This window comes from Nerophis ophidion, linkage group LG06, assembly GCF_033978795.1.
Source record: "Nerophis ophidion isolate RoL-2023_Sa linkage group LG06, RoL_Noph_v1.0, whole genome shotgun sequence".
NCBI classification, from domain to species: domain Eukaryota; kingdom Metazoa; phylum Chordata; class Actinopteri; order Syngnathiformes; family Syngnathidae; genus Nerophis; species Nerophis ophidion.
This window is the reverse complement of record NC_084616.1, coordinates 54,862,061-54,880,595: the sequence shown is the minus strand read 5'-3', so window position 1 is coordinate 54,880,595 and position 18,535 is coordinate 54,862,061. Positions and strand designations below refer to the sequence as shown.

Genomic DNA, 18,535 nt, shown 5'->3' with positions numbered 1-18,535 from the left:
AGCATGCAGGAATATCCACCAGAGCTGTTGCCTGTGAATTGAATGTAAATTTGTCCACCACAAGCCGCCTCCTAAGGCGGTTCAGAGAATTTGGCAGTACATCCAAACGACCTCACAACTGCAGACCACGTTAACCCACACCAGCCCAAGACTTCTACATACAGCAGGTGCACCTCCGTGATTGTCTGAGATTAGCCAGCCGGACAGCTGCTGCAAAAATTGGTTTGCATTACCTTAGAATTTCTGCACAAACTGTGAAAAACCATCTCAGGGAAGCTCATCTGCATGCTCATTGTCGTCATCGGGGTCTCGACCTGACTGCAGTTTGTCATCGTAACCAACTTGAGTGGGCAAATGCTCACATTTGATGGCTTCTGGGACATTAGAGAGGTGTTCTCTTCACGGATGTATCCCAATTTTCACTGTTCAGGGCAGATGGCAGCCAGCTTGTGTGGCGTTGCGTGAGAGAGCGGTTTGCTGATGTCAATATTGTAAATCGAGTGGTCCATGGTGGGGGTGGGTTTATGGTATGGCAGGTGTATGTTATGGAAATCGAACGCAAGTGCATTTTTTTTTATGGCATTTTGAATGCACAGAGATACCGTGGCGAGAGCCTGAGGCCCATCGTTGTGCCGTTCACCCATGACCATCACCTCATGTTGCAGCATGACAATGCACGGCCCTTTGTTGCAAGTGTCTGTACAAAAATCCTGGAAGCTGAAAAAATCCCAGATTTTGCATGGCCAGGAGACTCATCGTACATGTCACCCATTGAGCATGTTTGGGATGCTTTGGATCGGCGTATACGACAGCCTGCTCCAGTCCCTGCCAATATCCAGCAACTTTGCACAGCCAATGAAGAGGAGTAGACCAATATTCCACAGGCCACAATCAACATGAATTGTTTGACATTAAAACAATGTTTAAACTAAAACATGTTCGGTGTAATACTTGTCATAATGGAGGGTGCAGAGCCAGACATGTTTTAGTATATATATATATATATATATATATATGTCAAAACCAGAATATGATCTCAGAAAGTTATTTTTTCTGACAAGGGAAGGGGTCCAAAACAGGCTATCAAAATTAATCGAACCTGACCACCAAACTTCAAAATATATTAACACAAAATGCTCCGGCTACAGAGGGAAAAAGGCGCTAAGAACAAAAATGACCAAATACTACAAAAGGCGCTCCAACGAAGACGATGCGAGGAAGCTAATCTTACCTGACAAAAGTAACAAACCAAGAATCTCCCGTGGATCAAAAAAGCACACAAAAACGTGGCTATGGCTGTGGACAAGACTGAGGCAAAGGGACGCTGGGGGTACGCACTAAAAAATACGAAAACATTCTGGCACAGGACAGAAGGAGGACTAGACATTTAAACGATATGAGGGAGGGTGACACAGGTGGGCACAATCAGGCAATCAGGAAAGACATCAGACCAGTGATACAGGATGGAGGGCAAGTGATTTGAAATGAGAGGGAGATTTAGTATTTCAAAATAAAACAGGACATGACAAGAAAACCTGAAACCAGACAAAACCAAACAAGACTTGACCCAGGTGTTACATAGATCATTAAATGTGTGTCAAAGTTCCTATAGCGTATAGCGGCACTAACTTTTTTGAAGCGTGATTAACCACAAGGAAATAAGTGGTAGAAAATGGATGGATGGATTAACACAATGTGCGCTGACTCCTTTTTGGCCCAACCGCCATTCCGTAGAGTGGAGAATGTGGCTGCTTTCACTATTTACTGATGAGCCACAAGCGGGAAAACTAGCCATCAGAAACGGACAGAGAAAATGGTACATTATGGATATTACTGGTCCAAATCCATGACAAGTTGTTCTCTTGACAAGCCAAAACAAAACCATTTCTAAAAATCCACAATTGCTATGAGATGTCACATTGGAGCAACACCCGAGCTTGCATTGAGAGGTCGGTCAAGCTTTACTTCCATGTATCAGGAAAGCTCTCTTTAGTAGAGATTGTGACCTCAATAAGGCAGAAGACAGCTGACACCCATAAACTAAACAAAGAACGACATGATGAAACAGGTCGTAACAGTATCCTTCCCCTTAAGGGACAGATTTGAGACTTCCAAGAATCCACACCCCCACCCCCCTTAAAAAAAAAAAATCGGTGTCCATAAGCCCGGGAAGGTGGAGGACAACCCGCTGGAGACGAGGATGGCATCTGCAGGCCCGCTGGAGACAATTTTATCTTGAATCGCCTTGAGACAACATCATTGGAACAAACGCTGCTGGCGAGCTGTGCTGCTGGAGGAGCTTCACATCCGTTTTTACATTAAAATTAAATGCATTACTAATATGACATTTAGATTGTTACTCGATATGCTTTCGTACGAAATAATCAAATCTCTGCAGAAAAAAAGACAGTGGCGAGTAAGTCTAAAGTCACTTTAATGGGAGAATTGTTTTCAAAATATGTCAAGTCTTTTTGCAAAACCAACAAAACAATGAAAAATTGTCTAACATGCTTTGTCAAAGATGTTTTTTTTATGTTATTCTGTGATATTTCTACCTAAATAAATGTTTTCTGGCAGATTGAATTAAAGTGTATTGTAATAACATTGCCGATATGATGGCGGTAGACTGTCTTTGAACAAGTCAGCCTTTTATTTGTGTTCACAAATAGCACTGTTGTACTAAATCAGTGGTTCTTAACCTGGGTTCGATCGAAACCTAGGGGTTCGGTGTGTCGGGCTCAGGGGTTCGGCGGAGGTCATACACACCCGACTCCTCGTGTAAATAAAAACTTCTCCCTATCGGCGTATTACGGATACGGCAACAGCAGAAGCCACACTGATTTGCAGGTGTGTAATTTGTTTTGAGTTCATGCACTGTGTTGGTTTTGTTCTTAGAACAAGGTGATGTTCATGCACAGTTCATTTTGTGCACCAGTGAAAAAACATGGTAACACTTTAGTATGGGGAACATTCACCATTAATTAGTTGCTTATTCACATGCAAATTAGTAACATATTGGCTCTTAAGTAGTCAATATTAAGTACTTATTAATTCCTTATTCGGCATGGACTTATTATAACCCTAACCCTCTAACCCTAACCAAATAACTCTAAATTAAGTCTTTGTTACTTGGACTATGTTCCCCTAGTGTCCAAAAAACTCCAACTTAAGTCTTTGCTACTTAGAATATGTTCCCCATACTAAAGTGTTACCGAAAACATGCAACTTTGGCTTGAATTTGAAAAAAATATATATATATATATTTATTTTTCACTAAAGAAGGGTTCGGTGAATGCGCATATGAAACTGGTGGGGTTCGGTACATCCAACAAGGTTAAGAACCACTGTACTAAATAGACAAAAGCGTGACACACACAACATGACGGCTATGTCTTATTCGCTCCTACTGAGACTACGTTTAATACTACAAGCATGCCCATGTTGGGTGATTACAGCTCACTACATAATATTACCATCGCGACAGTATATTATTTTATAACTTGTTCTGATTGATACTCTCAGTCAGGGCTGACTGGATTTACAATGTGGTCCTGTGGGTGGCCATGTTGAATAACCCTGTTCTAGGCAACATCATTTTATAACACTATAAACAGGTGCGCATCTTCAAGGAGATTGAGAACAATCTTTATCTGAAGTCGGAGCACCGCCAGCGTTCTTCCTCCCTTCGTCCTTCCAGAGCAGACAGCCAGAGAGGAGGAGGAGGAGGAGGAGGAAGAAGAGGAGAAGAAGAAGGGGCAGGAAGAGGAAGGTCCAGTCTGTCTCTTTATGTTCCACCAATCATATTAAACAACACTGGATCCAGCTGCCAGCCTGCTATCAACATCAACCGCCACTGTGTCATCAATACTCACATGGATGTGAACACAGGTGATGGACATGAAGGATTTTGTTGTTTTTGCATTGTCTTTCGATTTTAACTTTGAATTGTTGTGGCAGCAGTGCAGCTTGATTTGCTGCCGGAGCCTGCTGCGCCCCTTACTGTCTGTGCGTCACCTGCTCGCCAAAGAGGAGGAGGAGAGGCGACAGCAGCCATGTCCAAGACAGTGAAGATGACTCTGGTCATTGTGCTCGTCTACAGCCTTTGCTGGGCTCCCTTCTTTAGTGCGCAGCTGTGGGCTGCCTGGGACCCCGATCCACCTGAGAGTGGTGTGTACACACACGCACGCACGCACGCACGCACGCACGCACGCACGCACGCACGCACGCACGCACGCACGCACGCACGCACGCACGCACGCACGCACGCACGCACGCACGCACGCACGCACGCACGCACGCACGCACGCACGCACGCACGCACACACACACACACACACACACACACACACACACACACACACACACACACACACACACACACAAACACAGATTATCATTTGGAATGGGGACCAAGTTGTTCAACATCACTTCCTTTTCTCCATGGAACTTGTTGGAAAGCTCAAATCTGTGGCTACTTCCAGGTTGTTTTTGTGTGCACTTCTTAGATGTCGTGCCAGCTTGGCATAAGGCTAACTGCAATACAAGCAATAATGTATTTTGTTGTAAACTCTTTTTCCATGTTTTGTAATGGGAGGGCAAACAACAACATTGTTAATCATTTCTTGACTTGAGCAGTATTCCTCTGTTCCAGTGGCATCAGGTGTTATGCTGTTCATGTCCAAGTCCATGTGGTTTACTGTATATCTGTCTTTCATCTAAAATGTGTGAAACAAAACCAATGTGAGGTTTTTAAAATGTCCTTAATCTCCAATGTCCATCATAACTATACATATAACATCTTAAAAGTCCTTAAAGACAACCAATCAGCATTGAATTAGAGCTACTTTGACTAAAAACCAGTCAAAATGCCAAAAAATCAAAAACACTTAGTGATTCACACGTTTTTTTTTTTTGAGCAAGGCTCAATAGAGAATTTAAGGGGACACCTTCTGTCAAAAAATGATTTATGGGTGGTCATAAATCAATGATTTATGAGGGGTCATAAATCAATGATTTATGAGGGGTCAAGTTCAAAGGTCAAATGTCAAGGGTCAAAGGTCAAGGTCAAGTGGGTGTGGCTTACCCCAGAAGAGGGTGGAGTTAAGACCTGAGGTGGGAGTGGTTTAATCAGGAAGAGGGTGGAGTTTTAACCAGGAAGAGGGTGGAGTTAAGACCTGAAGTGGGAGTGGTTTAACCAGGAAGAGGGTGGAGTTTTAACCAGGAAGAGATTGGAGTTAAGACCGGAAGAGGGAGTGATTTAACCAGGAAGAGGGTTGAGTTTTAACCAGGAAGAGGGTGGGTTTAAGACCTGAAGAGGGTGGAGTTAAGACCTGAAGTGGGAGTGATTTAACCAGGAAGAGGGTGGGTTTAAGACCTGAAGAGGAATTGGTTAAGAGGGAACAAAGGAGGGTTCAGGTTGAGGTCAGTTTTCAAGGAAGCTTGAGAATGTCATCTGATCAGCATCTGACCAGCCATTTGACAGTTTAAATGTTTACGATCGTCACACACCGAAGCTTGAGAATGTCATCTGATCAGCATTTGACCAGCCATTTGACAGTTTAAATGTTTACGATCGTTTGAAACAACAACCAGACTCCCCGAAAACATATTTAAACGATTGGGAGGAACTAATTAGGTTAAGGTTAAACATATGTTTGACCCTGCTTCGATGTATTGATGGCTGGGAATGTTACGTGGGAAGATGTGGACACGCACACATGCGCGCTCACACACACACACGCACGCACGCACGCACGCACACACACACACACACACACACACACATACACACACACACACATAGCATTACCTCTGCTTTACCACGTTATTAGACAATGGTTTAACTCCATTTAAGCATTTAAACGTTAAAAGCATTGCACGTGTACGACGTTGTAATACTTTTTTTTTTACCAGCCGATGACGACGAAGTGAAAGACGAAGAACTTTGTTTAAACGATCTTACAAAGTTGGAAGATGATTATCGAGGTGTGCTTAAACCTTCGAATTATTTAATATTATGTGTATTCATTATTTTGTTTCATAGAGGAATTGCCGTAAGATCCTAACGCGATCGTTTTAACACAATCGCAGTCTGGTGAGTCAAATGATTCTCATTTTACAAGAAAAAAACATGCGGTATACAATACATATATACATATATTTACTTACAGATTTTCCATTTTTATCTCCGGCTTGCTGGTCCCCGTTAACGCTGGCGGGTCCGTCAACGGGTGTCGAAGAGAGTCGGCCATTCCAGGCAGAGGAGAAGGCTTGATTGCGCCAGACATCGAAACCTTGGTCCGGGACAATATCATCGAAAACAACGCCGAATGTCCGACATGCCCCCGCCGTAAGTTTTTCTTGCTTTCTGTAAGCTTTTTAAGATTCTCCACGGTTTTAAAGAACTCCTCTCACTCCTCTGTCTTCCGCTCAAATGAATTTCGCGCCTAAGGGGAATGGGCGGGGACTGATTCCGGAGGTGGGTGGTTGTTTCCAGCAAGCAACCTTCTGGTGTGCATTAGCGCCACCTACTGAAATGGAGTGTGGACCAAGATGGATCCCTACTCTATATTCTTTTATTTAACCCAATGTTTTTTAAATACGTGTATAATGCTTTATATCCTATGTGTTGTGAATTCCATCCTACTATATCTTCCAAGGAACCCAAAGAAATGTTACAACACCTCCCGCTTTCTTTATTTTGTAGATTGCCTGAACTATTTCATAAACTAAATCTTGTCTTGTTTCTGATACTATGTTTTTTTATGCTCATCAATGCACTGCTGGAGTCCGAGCACACAACTACTTTCCTTGCTTTGTTTTCCTCTATCCAGTTAACTGCCGTGTAAATTGCTACCAATTCCCCCGTAAAAACAGATAGTTTATCACTGATTATTTTATTTAATACTATGTTTCCTTGTGGGATAACCGCTGTAGCTCCTACCTTACTTTTTATAGTTTTTGATGCATCCGTATATATCATATCTCAATCCATTTTTCTATCTGGTAACTATTTAAATTTCTATTCTTTAGTAATTGCATGTTTTCTTTTGGGTTATCAAACATCCACGGTGGTATTGCAGGCATTGGTACTGTAGGACTAACTTTAATATTGTCAATTTTAACTTTATTCCATATGTCTCCTATAATCCACCCAAAACTATTCTTTTTTTTTCTTTTCTCTTTTTCTTGGCAGTTTGGTAGCACTGGACAAGTGGGATATCCTTGCTTGGATCCTTTTAAAGTTGCCCGATAAACTGCTGAGAGTTGATCTCTCCTCTTGTCCAAAGGTTTTTCGTTCATTTTTACTTGTAATACTGCCACTAGGGTTGATGTAGTAGCTCCACAACATAACCTTAAAGCCTGTGACTGGATCCAGTCTATTTTCCCAAGTCATGTTTTTGAAGCAGATTGGTAAATAATGCATCCGTAATCAATAACAGATGGAATTAAAGTGATATATATACATATATTGTTTTCAACGTCAACCTATCAGCCCCCCAATCATTACCCCCTCAAAGCCCTCATTATATTTAACACCTTTTTACTTTTTCCCCTATTTTTAATTTTCCTGAAGGAACACTCCTGAAGGAATAAATAAAGTACTATCTAATCTAATCTAATCTAATCAAATCTATTTTGCTGATGTGGGTTGACTAGTTCATATTTTTATCAAACCATATTCCTAAATATTTAAATACTTGTACCTCTTCTATATTTTCACCGTAGAGTTTTTATTTGGAGCTTGTTTTGTACTTTTCTCTTTGTAAAATGTATGACTTTTGTCTTTTCAACAGAGAATCTTAAACCCCAAGCCGTTCCCCAGTCTTGAACATTATTTACCACTTTGTTAGTTTTTTGATTATTTCTTTTAACTCTAAATAATATACTAGTCTTTCATTAATCATTTTTTCCCATTACTTTCCCCAAATTTGAGGTCAATGCTATCGGCCTATAATTTCCTGCCTCTTCCGGGTCTTACCCTGACTTGCATATTGGAATTATTACCGCTAATTTTCCCCTCTGCCGGTCATTCTCCTATATACGGCTGCATCAAAAACTATAAAAAGTAAGGTAGGAGCTGCAGCGGTTATCCCACAAGGAAACATAGTATTAAATAAAATAATCAGTGATAAACTATCTGTTTTTACGGGGGAATTGGTAGCAATTTACACGGCAGTTAACTGGATAGAGGAAAACAAAGCAAGGAAAGTAGTTGTGTGCTCGGACTCCAGCAGTGCATTGATGAGCATAAAAAAACATAGCATCAGAAACAAGACAAGATTTAGTTTATGAAATAGTTCAGGCAATCTACAAAATAAAGAAAGCGGGAGGTGTGGTAACATTTCTTTGGGTTCCTTGGAAGATATAGTAGGATGGAATTCACAACACATAGGATATAAAGCATTATACACGTATTTAAAAAACATTGGGTTAAATAAAAGAATATAGAGTAGGGATCCATCTTGGTCCACACTCCATTTCAGTAGGTGGCGCTAATGCACACCAGAAGGTTGCATGCTGGAAACAACCGCCCACCTCCGGAATCAGTCCCCGCCCATTCCCCTTAGGCGCGAAATTCATTTGAGCGGAAGACAGAGGAGTGAGAGGAGTTCTTTAAAACCGCGGAGAATCTTAAAAAGCTTACAGAAAGCAAGAAAAACTTAAGGCGGGGGCATGTCGGACATTCGGCGTTGTTTTCAATGATATTGTCCCGGACCAAGGTTTCGATGTCTGGGTTCTTTGGCGCAATCAAGCCTTCTCCTCTGCCTGGAATGGCCGACTCTCTTCGACACCCGTTGACGGACCCGCCAGCGTTAACGGGGACCAGCGAGCCGGAGATAAAAATGGAAAATCTGTAAGTAAATATATGTATATATGTATTGTATACCGCAAGTTTTTTTCTTGTAAAATGAGAATCATTTGACTCACCAGACTGCGATTGTGTTAAAACGATCGCGTTAGGATCTTACGGCAATTCCTCTATGAAACAAAATAATGAATACACATAATATTAAATAATTCGAAGGTTTAAACACACTTCGATAATCATCTTCCAACTTTGTAAGATCGTTTAAACAAAGTTCTTCGTCTTTCACTTCGTCGTCATCGGCTGGTAAAAAAAAAAAGTATTACGTTGTACACGTGCAATGCTTTTAACGTTTGAATGCTTAAATGGAGTTAAACCATTGTCTAATAACGTGGTAAAGCAGAGGTAATGGTGTGTGTGTGTGTGTGTGTGTGTGTGTGTGTGTGTGTGCGTGTGTGTGCGTGTGTGTGTGAGCGCACGTGTGTGTGTGTGAGCGCGCGTGTGTGCGTGTCCACATCTTCCCACGTAACATTCCCAGCCATCAATACATCGAAGCAGGGTCAAACATATGGTTAACCTTAACCTAATTAGTTCCTCCCAATCGTTTAAATATGTTTTCGGGGAGTCTGGTTGTTGTTTCAAACGATCGTAAACATTTAAACTGTCAAATGGCTGGTCAGATGCTGATCAGATGACATTCTCAAGCTTCGGTGTGCGACAATCGTAAACATTTAAACTGTCAAATGGCTGGTCAGATGCTGATCAGATGACATTCTCAAGCTTCCTTAAAAACTGACCTCAACCTGAACCCTTCTTTGTTCCCTCTTAACCAATTCCTCTTCAGGTCTTAAACCCACCCTCTTCCTGGTTAAATCACTCCCACTTCAGGTCTTACCTCCACCCTCTTCCTGGTTAAAAATCCGCCCTCTTCCTGGTTAAACCACTCCAACTTCAGGTCTTAACTCCACCATCTTCCTGGTTAAAACTTCACCCTCTTCCTGGTTAAACAAACCCCACTTCAGGTCTTAACTCCACCCTCTTCCTGGCTAAAACTCCACCCTCTTCCTGGTTAAAACCCCACCCTCTTCCTGGTTAAAACTCCACCATCTTCCTGGTTAAACCACTCCCACCTCAGGTCTTAACTCCACCCTCTTCCGGGGTGAGCCACACCCACTTGACCTTGACCTTTGACCCTTGACATTTGACCTTGACCATGACCCCTCATAAATCATTGATTTATGACCCCACATAAATCATTTTTTGACAGAAGGTGTCCCCTTAAATTCTCTCTGTCAATGCACCCGTTGGAAAAGGTTCGCTTTTCTGCTATTTTTTTGGCTTAACTTGTTCATAAACACGTTAATCTTCTACAAATGCTAGTCAATAAACTCAATTTTTAAGAAAAATCTTCTTACATTTTAGTTAATGTTCTCACATTTTAGGTAAAACGACTTGCTTCCGTGTCTGAACTAGGGCTGGGCGATATGGCCTTTTCTTAATATCTCGTTATTTTTAGGCCACATCGCGATACACAATATATATCTCGATATTTTGCCTTAGCCTTGACTTGATACATATAATCACAGCAGTATGATGATTCTATGTGTCTACATTAAAACATTCTTCTTCATACTGCATTCATTAATGCTCATTTAAAACTTCCACGCACAGAGGGAAATCACAACTAAGTCAATTTATTAAAACTGTATTTATAAAACAGTTATTAAGCAGTGGCACAAACATTCATGTAAATTCCAAAACAAAGTGCAAGATAGTCTGAGACTTTTTAAAACAAGCTATTAGTGCACTTTTGTGCATGATGTCACTAAGATGACATATCAAAACAACACTAAATTAAAGTGCACTGTTTGTACAGAACGCCACTACAATAGTTTAAAACAAATAAAGTGCAGTTTTTTTCAATAACTGTCAAATAAAAATGAGCTGCATGTCAAATAGTATATGTCCTACGGTGTTGATGTAGTTGCTTGGCATTTTGTGGGTTTGTCACCGAACAGAAATGTTGACATGCACAGTTGGAAGCACTCTTCATTCTCTAGCGGGTGACTTTTCAAATGATGCTACAAATTAGCAGTGCTGCTACTTTTTGTAGCAACGCTTCTGCCGTATAAATGTTCAACATGTAGCCACATGTAACCACAAACTTGAAACCAAACCACCACCAGATGATGCACCCCGTGCTGTATTTCTTGGGAATTAATTATTCCTTCATTTGTTACCAGATTCACACCTTCTCTCTCTCGTACTATCACTCGCAACACACCGTTAGCATCACAGCTAATGTTACCCATGCAGCTACCTCTCTGCTCGGGGAGGGCGTGTGACGTTGCATGCATGACGTATGTAAGAAGGTGCGCTTGTTTTAAGTGTCTGTGAGAAGGAGGGCCAAGAAAGAGTGGGAAACGCATGCAGTGTAATCCCCGCAGCTAAAAGCAACTGCGTGAGAACGCATACGCGACTATCACGATATAGTCATTTTCTATATCGCACAGAGACAAACCTGCGATATATCGAGTATACCGATGCCCTAGTCTGAACGTCCGAAATGTAGAGCTCCTTCCTGTACTGCGCTCACGCTGCCTCTGTGCGGCGCGCCAGTGTTACGTTCCCAGATGGCTCAAAGTCAAGGGATCGTAAGGGAACGCAACATAAAAGTGTATAAATCAAATAAGTTGTAAATTAAAGACACCGAAGCCAAGAATTGAAAACAAAAACTAGTGTATTGAAAAGTTGAGTGAGTGTGTACAACAAAGACACAACACTAGCCTAGCTTGGGAATACAGGTGTTGTCAAAGAAATGAACAAAACATACCAAAATACACCTCTAGAAAAGAAAGGTAAGCTGACTAACTAAAGCTATTTAATTAGCATAAACCAAAAACCTACCTAATTACTTTAGCCAAAGAGGGGGTCCAAAACATACAAGGGTGACAGCCAGCACTAACCCTGGTGTCTATATACACAAACAAATCCTAAGTGTGTAGTGTATAGAGGCCTCTGTCTAACCTTTCCCAAGGCCGCAAATAATTACAAAGGTTGAAAGGTCAAACAAAAAGGAAGACAAAAAAACCGGTAGCACAAGTTTAGCAAAGAGCTTAAAAAAAAAAGATTACAAAACAAAGTAGCACCAAAGACAAAGAAGCGTCTCTCAAAACTCCACACAGCATGCCAGAAAAAGAATCCTCCTTTCCAGTGGTGAGCAGGTGGTTTTAAGCAGCACAGGTGGATGCATAGTGGACCGTGATTGGCTGGCTGATCAACAGGTGAAACGAGGAACAGCTGGGAACAGAAACCGGTTGATTGGCAGCAGAGGTCATGATGGAGTGTGACCCGTTCAAACAAAAGAAGAAAAAAACACACAAAAAAAACACCACTACGTGGAACGTAACAGCCAGGTGTTCATTGTTAAAGTAATCAATGAAGGACCAGCCCCCGCAGGAGCAGCTGCAGCCTGATTAGGGGGCTTGAAAATCACTCAGGCATCTTCAGAACGGATCTGACTATTATTTAAAAATGTTTCCCTTTAGGGGACCTGTTTTTTGTCCCCATAACGTCAAAGGTCCCCTAAAGTGACTTTGTAAACAGAGTGCAATTCCCAATAAGTAAGCATTGCCAGAACACACACACACACACACACACACACACACACACACACACACACACACACACACACACACACACGCACACAAAATGTGACACTTTCAATGAGTGTGTGATCTGTGTGTGTGCAGGTGCAGTGTTCACTCTGCTCATGCTGCTGGCCAGCCTAAACTCCTGCACCAATCCTTGGATCTACTCTGCATTTTCCAACAGCATCTCTCTTGAGCTCCGTCTCCTGCTGCTGTGTCGCACACACGCACAACGCAGGGGTTCTCTACCAAACGACTCAACGGGCACACACAACACCCAGTCGCCTGACACACACACACAGGGGCGTCGCACCAACTTCTAAAGGCCCCCCATTCCACCCTGAACCCAAACGTTTCCGCCCCATACACACACACTCATCATGTTTACATGCACTGTAAAACTAATTATTGTATGGACTTGGTTGAAGCCAGCTTATTAAAAGACGTGACTTGATTAGGTTTTTGACTTTTTAAAGATGGGGCTAACATATGTACACAAACACCATAAACAACTTGGTTTTGTTTAAATATAAAAAAAATCTATATAAAGTGGCCACACTATGAATTAAAAAAGTCATCCAACCAATTATTCACTTAAATTTAATTATAAAACTGCCACGTTTCCCTTCAGTTCAAAGTGTAAAGTAGAAATTTGCTGATTCATGTTTTAATATCAGCAGTGGAAAATAGATAATACATAATTATCAGAAGTGGGTATAGTAACGCGTTACATTTACTTAAGTGACTTTTTGGATAAATTGTACTTGTCAGGGCTGTTTAAATAAAACATCCTTTTTATTTTTACGCGCCTATTTTTGTAAAGAAGAAACTACTTTTACTGGGTTAAATTGAGTTTCGTTCCAATCGTTACATTTATTTGTATGACAATGATGTGTAATCTATTTTCCCAAGAGGATCACATGGTAGGAAGAGGATGGATGGATAATTAAGGCCTAAGACGTTTTAATTTGTCAGTGATCCTTCTTCCGGAAGGTACTGTCACATAACTCTGTTTCAGCTGTCCAATGTAAGCACTGGGGACGTTTTACTCCATCCCACCAATCAAACGCTGCCTGCCATTCTACCTGGCCAATAACAAGCCGGTGTTCTGTCGATGTCTGCAACGCCTCCGCTACTAAGCATTTGCGCAAAAATGCAAATATACTATATTGCCAAAAGTATTTGGCCACCTGTCTTGACTCACATATGAACTTGAAGTGCCATCCTATTTAACCCACAGGGTTCAATATGATGTCGGCCCACCTTTTACAGCTATTACAGCTTCAACTCTTCTGGAAAAGGCTGTCCACAAGGTTGCGGAGGGTGTTAATAGGATTTTTTGACCATTCTTCCAGAAGCTCATTGGTGAGGTCACACACTAAAGTTGGTCAAGAAAGTCTGGTTCTCAGTCTCCATTCTAATTCATTCCAAAGGCGTTTTTTTCGGGTTCAGGTCAGGACTCTGTGCAGACCAGTCAAGTTCATCCACACCAGACTCTGTCATCCATGTCTTTGTGGACCTTGCTTTGTGCACTGATGCACAGTCATGTTGTAAGAGGAAGGGGTCCGCTCCAAACTGTTCCCACAAGGTTGGGAGCATGGAATTGTCCAAGATGTTTTGGTATCCTGGAGCATTCAAAGTTCCTTTCACTGGAACTAAGGGGCCAAGCCCAACTACTGAAAATCAACCCCACACCATAATTCCTCCTCCACAAAATTTCCCATTCGGCACAATGCAGTCCGAAATGTACCATTCTCCTGGCAACCTCCAAACCCAGACTCCTCCATCAGATTGCCAGATGAAAAAGCGTGATTCGTCACTCCAGAAAACGCATCTCCACTGCTCTAGAATCCAGTGGCAACATGTCACGACTATGGAATATGGGGTTTGTTTTCACAGAAGGTAACGGAAAATTGGCACGGGCAAGACGTGAATGTAAGTACATATTTTTATTTGCACTAAAACTAAAAACAGGAACAAACAAAAGGCGCGCACAATGGCGGTACAAAAACTTGGCTATGAAACAAAAGACTAGCACAAGGGCAATTAACTATAAACACAAAACAAAACACTTGCACTGTGGCATGAATAATGACAAAATTTACTTGGAACAAAACGAGAACGGGACATGGATCATTGGCATGGATTACAAGGTGCATAGCAGGTGATCGAGGGTGTGAAGGAGGTGATGTTGCCAGGATGAAGAACAGAAACAGACCGCTTAAATAGCAGTGACATAATCAGTGAAAACAGGTGTGCGAGTGCAAAACGTGAGACAGGTGAAAACTAATGAGTTGCTATGGTAACAAAACAAACCAGGAATTGTAAAAACAGGAAGTGAGTGTCCAAAAAACAAAACAATCATACAGACATGACAGCGACATGCTTTACACCACTGCATCCCACGCTTTGCAATTAATTTGATGTATGGCTTAGATGCAGCTGTTTGGCCATGGAAACCCATTCCATGAAGCTCTCTGCGTACTGTACGTGGGCTAATTGGAAGGTCACATGAAGTTTGTAGCTCTGTAGGAACTGACTGTGCAGACAGTCTTTGCACTATGCGCTTCAGCATCCGCTGACTCCTCTTTGTCAGTTTACGTGGCCTACCACTTGGTGGCTGAGTTGCTGTTGTTCCCAAATGCTTCACTTTTCTTATAATAAAGCCCACAGTTGACTCTGGATTATTTAGGAGGGAGGAAATTTCACTACTGGATTTGTTGCACAGGTGGAATCCTATGACAGTTCCACGCTGGAAATCACTGAGCTCCTGAGAACGGCCCATTCTTTCACAAATGTTTGTAGAAACAGTCTCCGTGCCTAAGTGCTTGATTTTATACACCTGTGGCCAGGCCAAGTGATTAAGACACCTGATTCCGATCATTAGGATGGATGGCCAAATACCTTTGGCAATATAGTGTATTTGCTTTGAAAGAAATACCCCTGGAAAGCAGCTGCCTTGTGTTCTTCTTGTAGAAATAAGTATAGTGATTTTAGAATTATGTTTCTTTCATTGTATCTTCTGACCAGCAAGGATCTAGACAATTACTGCGTGAGGAAGTTCCCACTGACGCAAACAAGGGGCGCTTACATTTTCGTTGTAATCACCGTTTAAACAGAAGTATTAATTTCAGCATAAACAAATACACTGCCAAACTACAAGTTGTGTCCAACTACCAAGCGCATGTGTGTAAAACATTTGCCAGCAAACATGACGTGGTAGCGTAATTCAATAGAGGGGTTTGGATGTCGCCTCTACATAAAACAATGTTCTCTCAAAATATAAACGGTAGAAATAGTGAACAAAATGTCAGCTACTGTCTTGTTCTTAAACACCAATGGAAATGAAAAGTAGTATTTGGACTGGCTATACCGTAGCAAAAGTCATCACATGTCCACAATTTAAGTGTTCTTAAATGTGTATTCCACGTTTTTCTTGTCGAAAGCAGTTTTGATATGGGCTTAAATGGTAAACAAGTCAAATGTGGGCCATTGTTTTATCCAGACGCATGCATTTGTCCAAATAGACGCATTGTGGGTTTCATGGGCGTCGTTTACATTGCTAAAAGAAAAATCTAAGGAAGAGAATCCCTCTGCCATCTTCCACTAGTTTTTTTAATATAGAAATCGCCCGCTTGAATATTCCCTCTTTGACGACTCTCTCGTCTTCATCTGGGATGTCTGTTGTGATTTCCCTTCCTGGTTCCACGATTGATTGATTGGTTGAAACTTTTATTAGTAGATAGCACAGTACAGCACATATTCCGTACAATTGACCACTAAATGGTAACACCCAAATAAGTTTTTCTACTTGTTTTAAGTCGGGGTCCACGTTAATCAATTCATGGTACCCGCACTATCTGGACTCTTATTGGCCTATCCCTAATGTTTTGTCCTAATCTTAACCAATCGTTACTCATTATAGTAAACAACCATTCAATCATGGATGTTTTTATACGTAAACCAACCAATCATTGAGGGTTCCGGTATATTTTGTCCCCTGCCCGTGGAGTGGCATTAGCATGTAGCTTAGCTGACCGCTTGATGGGTCTAAAAATAGCTAAGTTACGGAAATTGCTACTTGTTTAAAAAGTAGAAATTTGCCACGTAGCTTCGATTTTGAGTTAATAATTTTTAATGGAAAACCTTAGTTTTTAACACTGCAGCTGGAATCCGGAATGGATTGTCAAAAACCGTACTCATTACGGGAAAACCGTAGTTGTTGGCAGGTATGGTAAAGATACGGATCAATATTTTAACAAACATTGTAGGTCAGGAAAAAACGAAAAATATATTTTTTATAGTTTTACAGAGATAAAGACGGATTTCCGACTGTAGACGGAAAAACCACATGCTGGTTTCTTTATACACGACTCTGTCACCTAAACCCCACGTAGGCAACTTAGGCAAAGCAGCGGTGGAGCGGGGGTTTTGGTTGCATGACCTGACTGCCCTCTGAGTCCTGTGCAGCCAGCGAGGAAGGCCCAGATGATGACGTCGGGTCGAGCGCTGCTGAAGCCGTCGAGGTGGACGAGCAGCATGTGTCGACCACTCTTGCAGCAGGTGGCGTGATGGGTGGATGCCAGCGCGGTCAGGAGGAAAGCTGTGTAGGTGGTGGTAAATCGGACCGGTTGGCCTAGACCAGGCCTTGGCAATTATTTGGACTCAGGGGCCACATTTAGAGAAAAAAATGTACTTGGGGGCCAGTATATCTATTTTTAGGAACACTAATACAAAACCTCCCAATAATGTCTGATTGAATGCTAAAAACGTTATGACAGACCACTAGGGATGATGTTTGATAAGAAATTATAGAGTTTGTGCCCATTATCGAATCCTCTTATCGAACAGATTCCTTATCGATTCTCTTATCGAATCCAGATAGGTTGTTGTGTATGAAAAAAACACAATATTTGGTTTAACAAAAGCTAAATTTTATTTATAAGAAAAAATATATATATTGACTGTTACCCCCCTAAAAACAATATATGACTGTTGTTACCCAAAGTATGTTAAGTGGGATTTTTCAGAAAAACTAATATATACAGTAACACAAAAAAATACTGTCTCTGTGATCACTATATGTGTATAAATAATAACATAGTGTTAAATAAAATCATTCCCTTGGGCACAAAACTGAAAATAATACAGCTCTCCAAAGAGTGCACTTCTGCTGCTATTGGAACAAACTAACTACACACACTATGACAATAAGAAGACCACAGTCATCAATCAACAATTATTCCCCCCTTAGATGAGAGCGGAGCCTGGGAATAATTGCATATTGCCTGTTCTGCCCTCACTATACGTGTTGAGGTTATGCAGCTTGGCAGACAGCTAACAAACAATCCAAAGCAGATTAATCCATTTAGGCTCTTTATTGTTGTTGATCTTGCTTTGTCTTTTCCTATCTTTAGTATTGTCTTGCACTGGACTGTTATTTTTAAAACAAACTGAAATACACACAATGACAAATGTATAAGCTATGTGATTCAATTAACATACAGAAATGTAATACACAATATGTAAATATTAGCTTCACACAAATATACAGTACTACCATCAAACAAATACTTATGAGTGTTGAAACTATTTCGATGGTGGAAATATACGACTGGCAGCCATTTTAAGTCCTCAAAACGTCTATTGAAACAGTGCACAAACATCGTTTTTCAATAAACATCTTAGTATCAAACTTAACCACTTTCCACCTTATTATTGAGTTACATAAACAAGTTAAACAGTTTACTTACAGACTTATCTTTTCCAAGGCTTGTAAGAGCTAACACAACTTCTCTACTTCTCAATTGTCTCAACCCGGAAGTGCCCAAACCAATGACGCGTAGTATTTTCATATCGCCACAAGGTGTCAGTAAGAGTCTAACATCAAATGGGCATAACATTGCAGGTCCCACAGGGCATTTCCTGTAGGTGGGAAGGGATTCGTTCCCAGGGATTCAAATAAAGAACCAACTCTTTTTCTTTACTATAGTGGCCTCTGTTACAGGGTGATTGTATTGACATACTGCGTCACCCTGTGGCAGCCACGGTGCCCTCACCTATAACATATACCTGC

General features: G+C 41.3%; 1 protein-coding gene and 1 long non-coding RNA gene across 4 annotated transcripts in view; one reads left to right on the top strand and one right to left on the bottom strand.

Moving 5' to 3' along the window:
• The window catches only part of avpr2ab (arginine vasopressin receptor 2a, duplicate b), a 25,726-nt gene extending 12,465 nt beyond the window's left edge, over window positions 1-13,261 (top strand). For 2 of the 3 annotated variants that reach the window (XM_061904297.1, XM_061904299.1), the window contains exons 5-7: window positions 3,615-3,888; window positions 3,958-4,167; window positions 12,562-13,261. In XM_061904297.1, coding sequence (XP_061760281.1) covers window positions 3,615-3,888; window positions 3,958-4,167; window positions 12,562-12,782 — 705 coding nt within the window. In that variant the 3' untranslated portion in view covers window positions 12,783-13,261. The remainder of the gene's footprint in view (window positions 1-3,614; window positions 3,889-3,957; window positions 4,168-12,561) is intronic. The other variant, XM_061904298.1, reaches the window with a different exon arrangement.
• On the bottom strand, window positions 2,418-18,535 carry LOC133554961 (uncharacterized). The gene is made up of 2 exons (XR_009807250.1): window positions 18,213-18,535; window positions 2,418-4,158 (listed from the first exon to the last, which is right to left on the bottom strand). It is a non-coding gene; the product is annotated as an uncharacterized LOC133554961 (long non-coding RNA).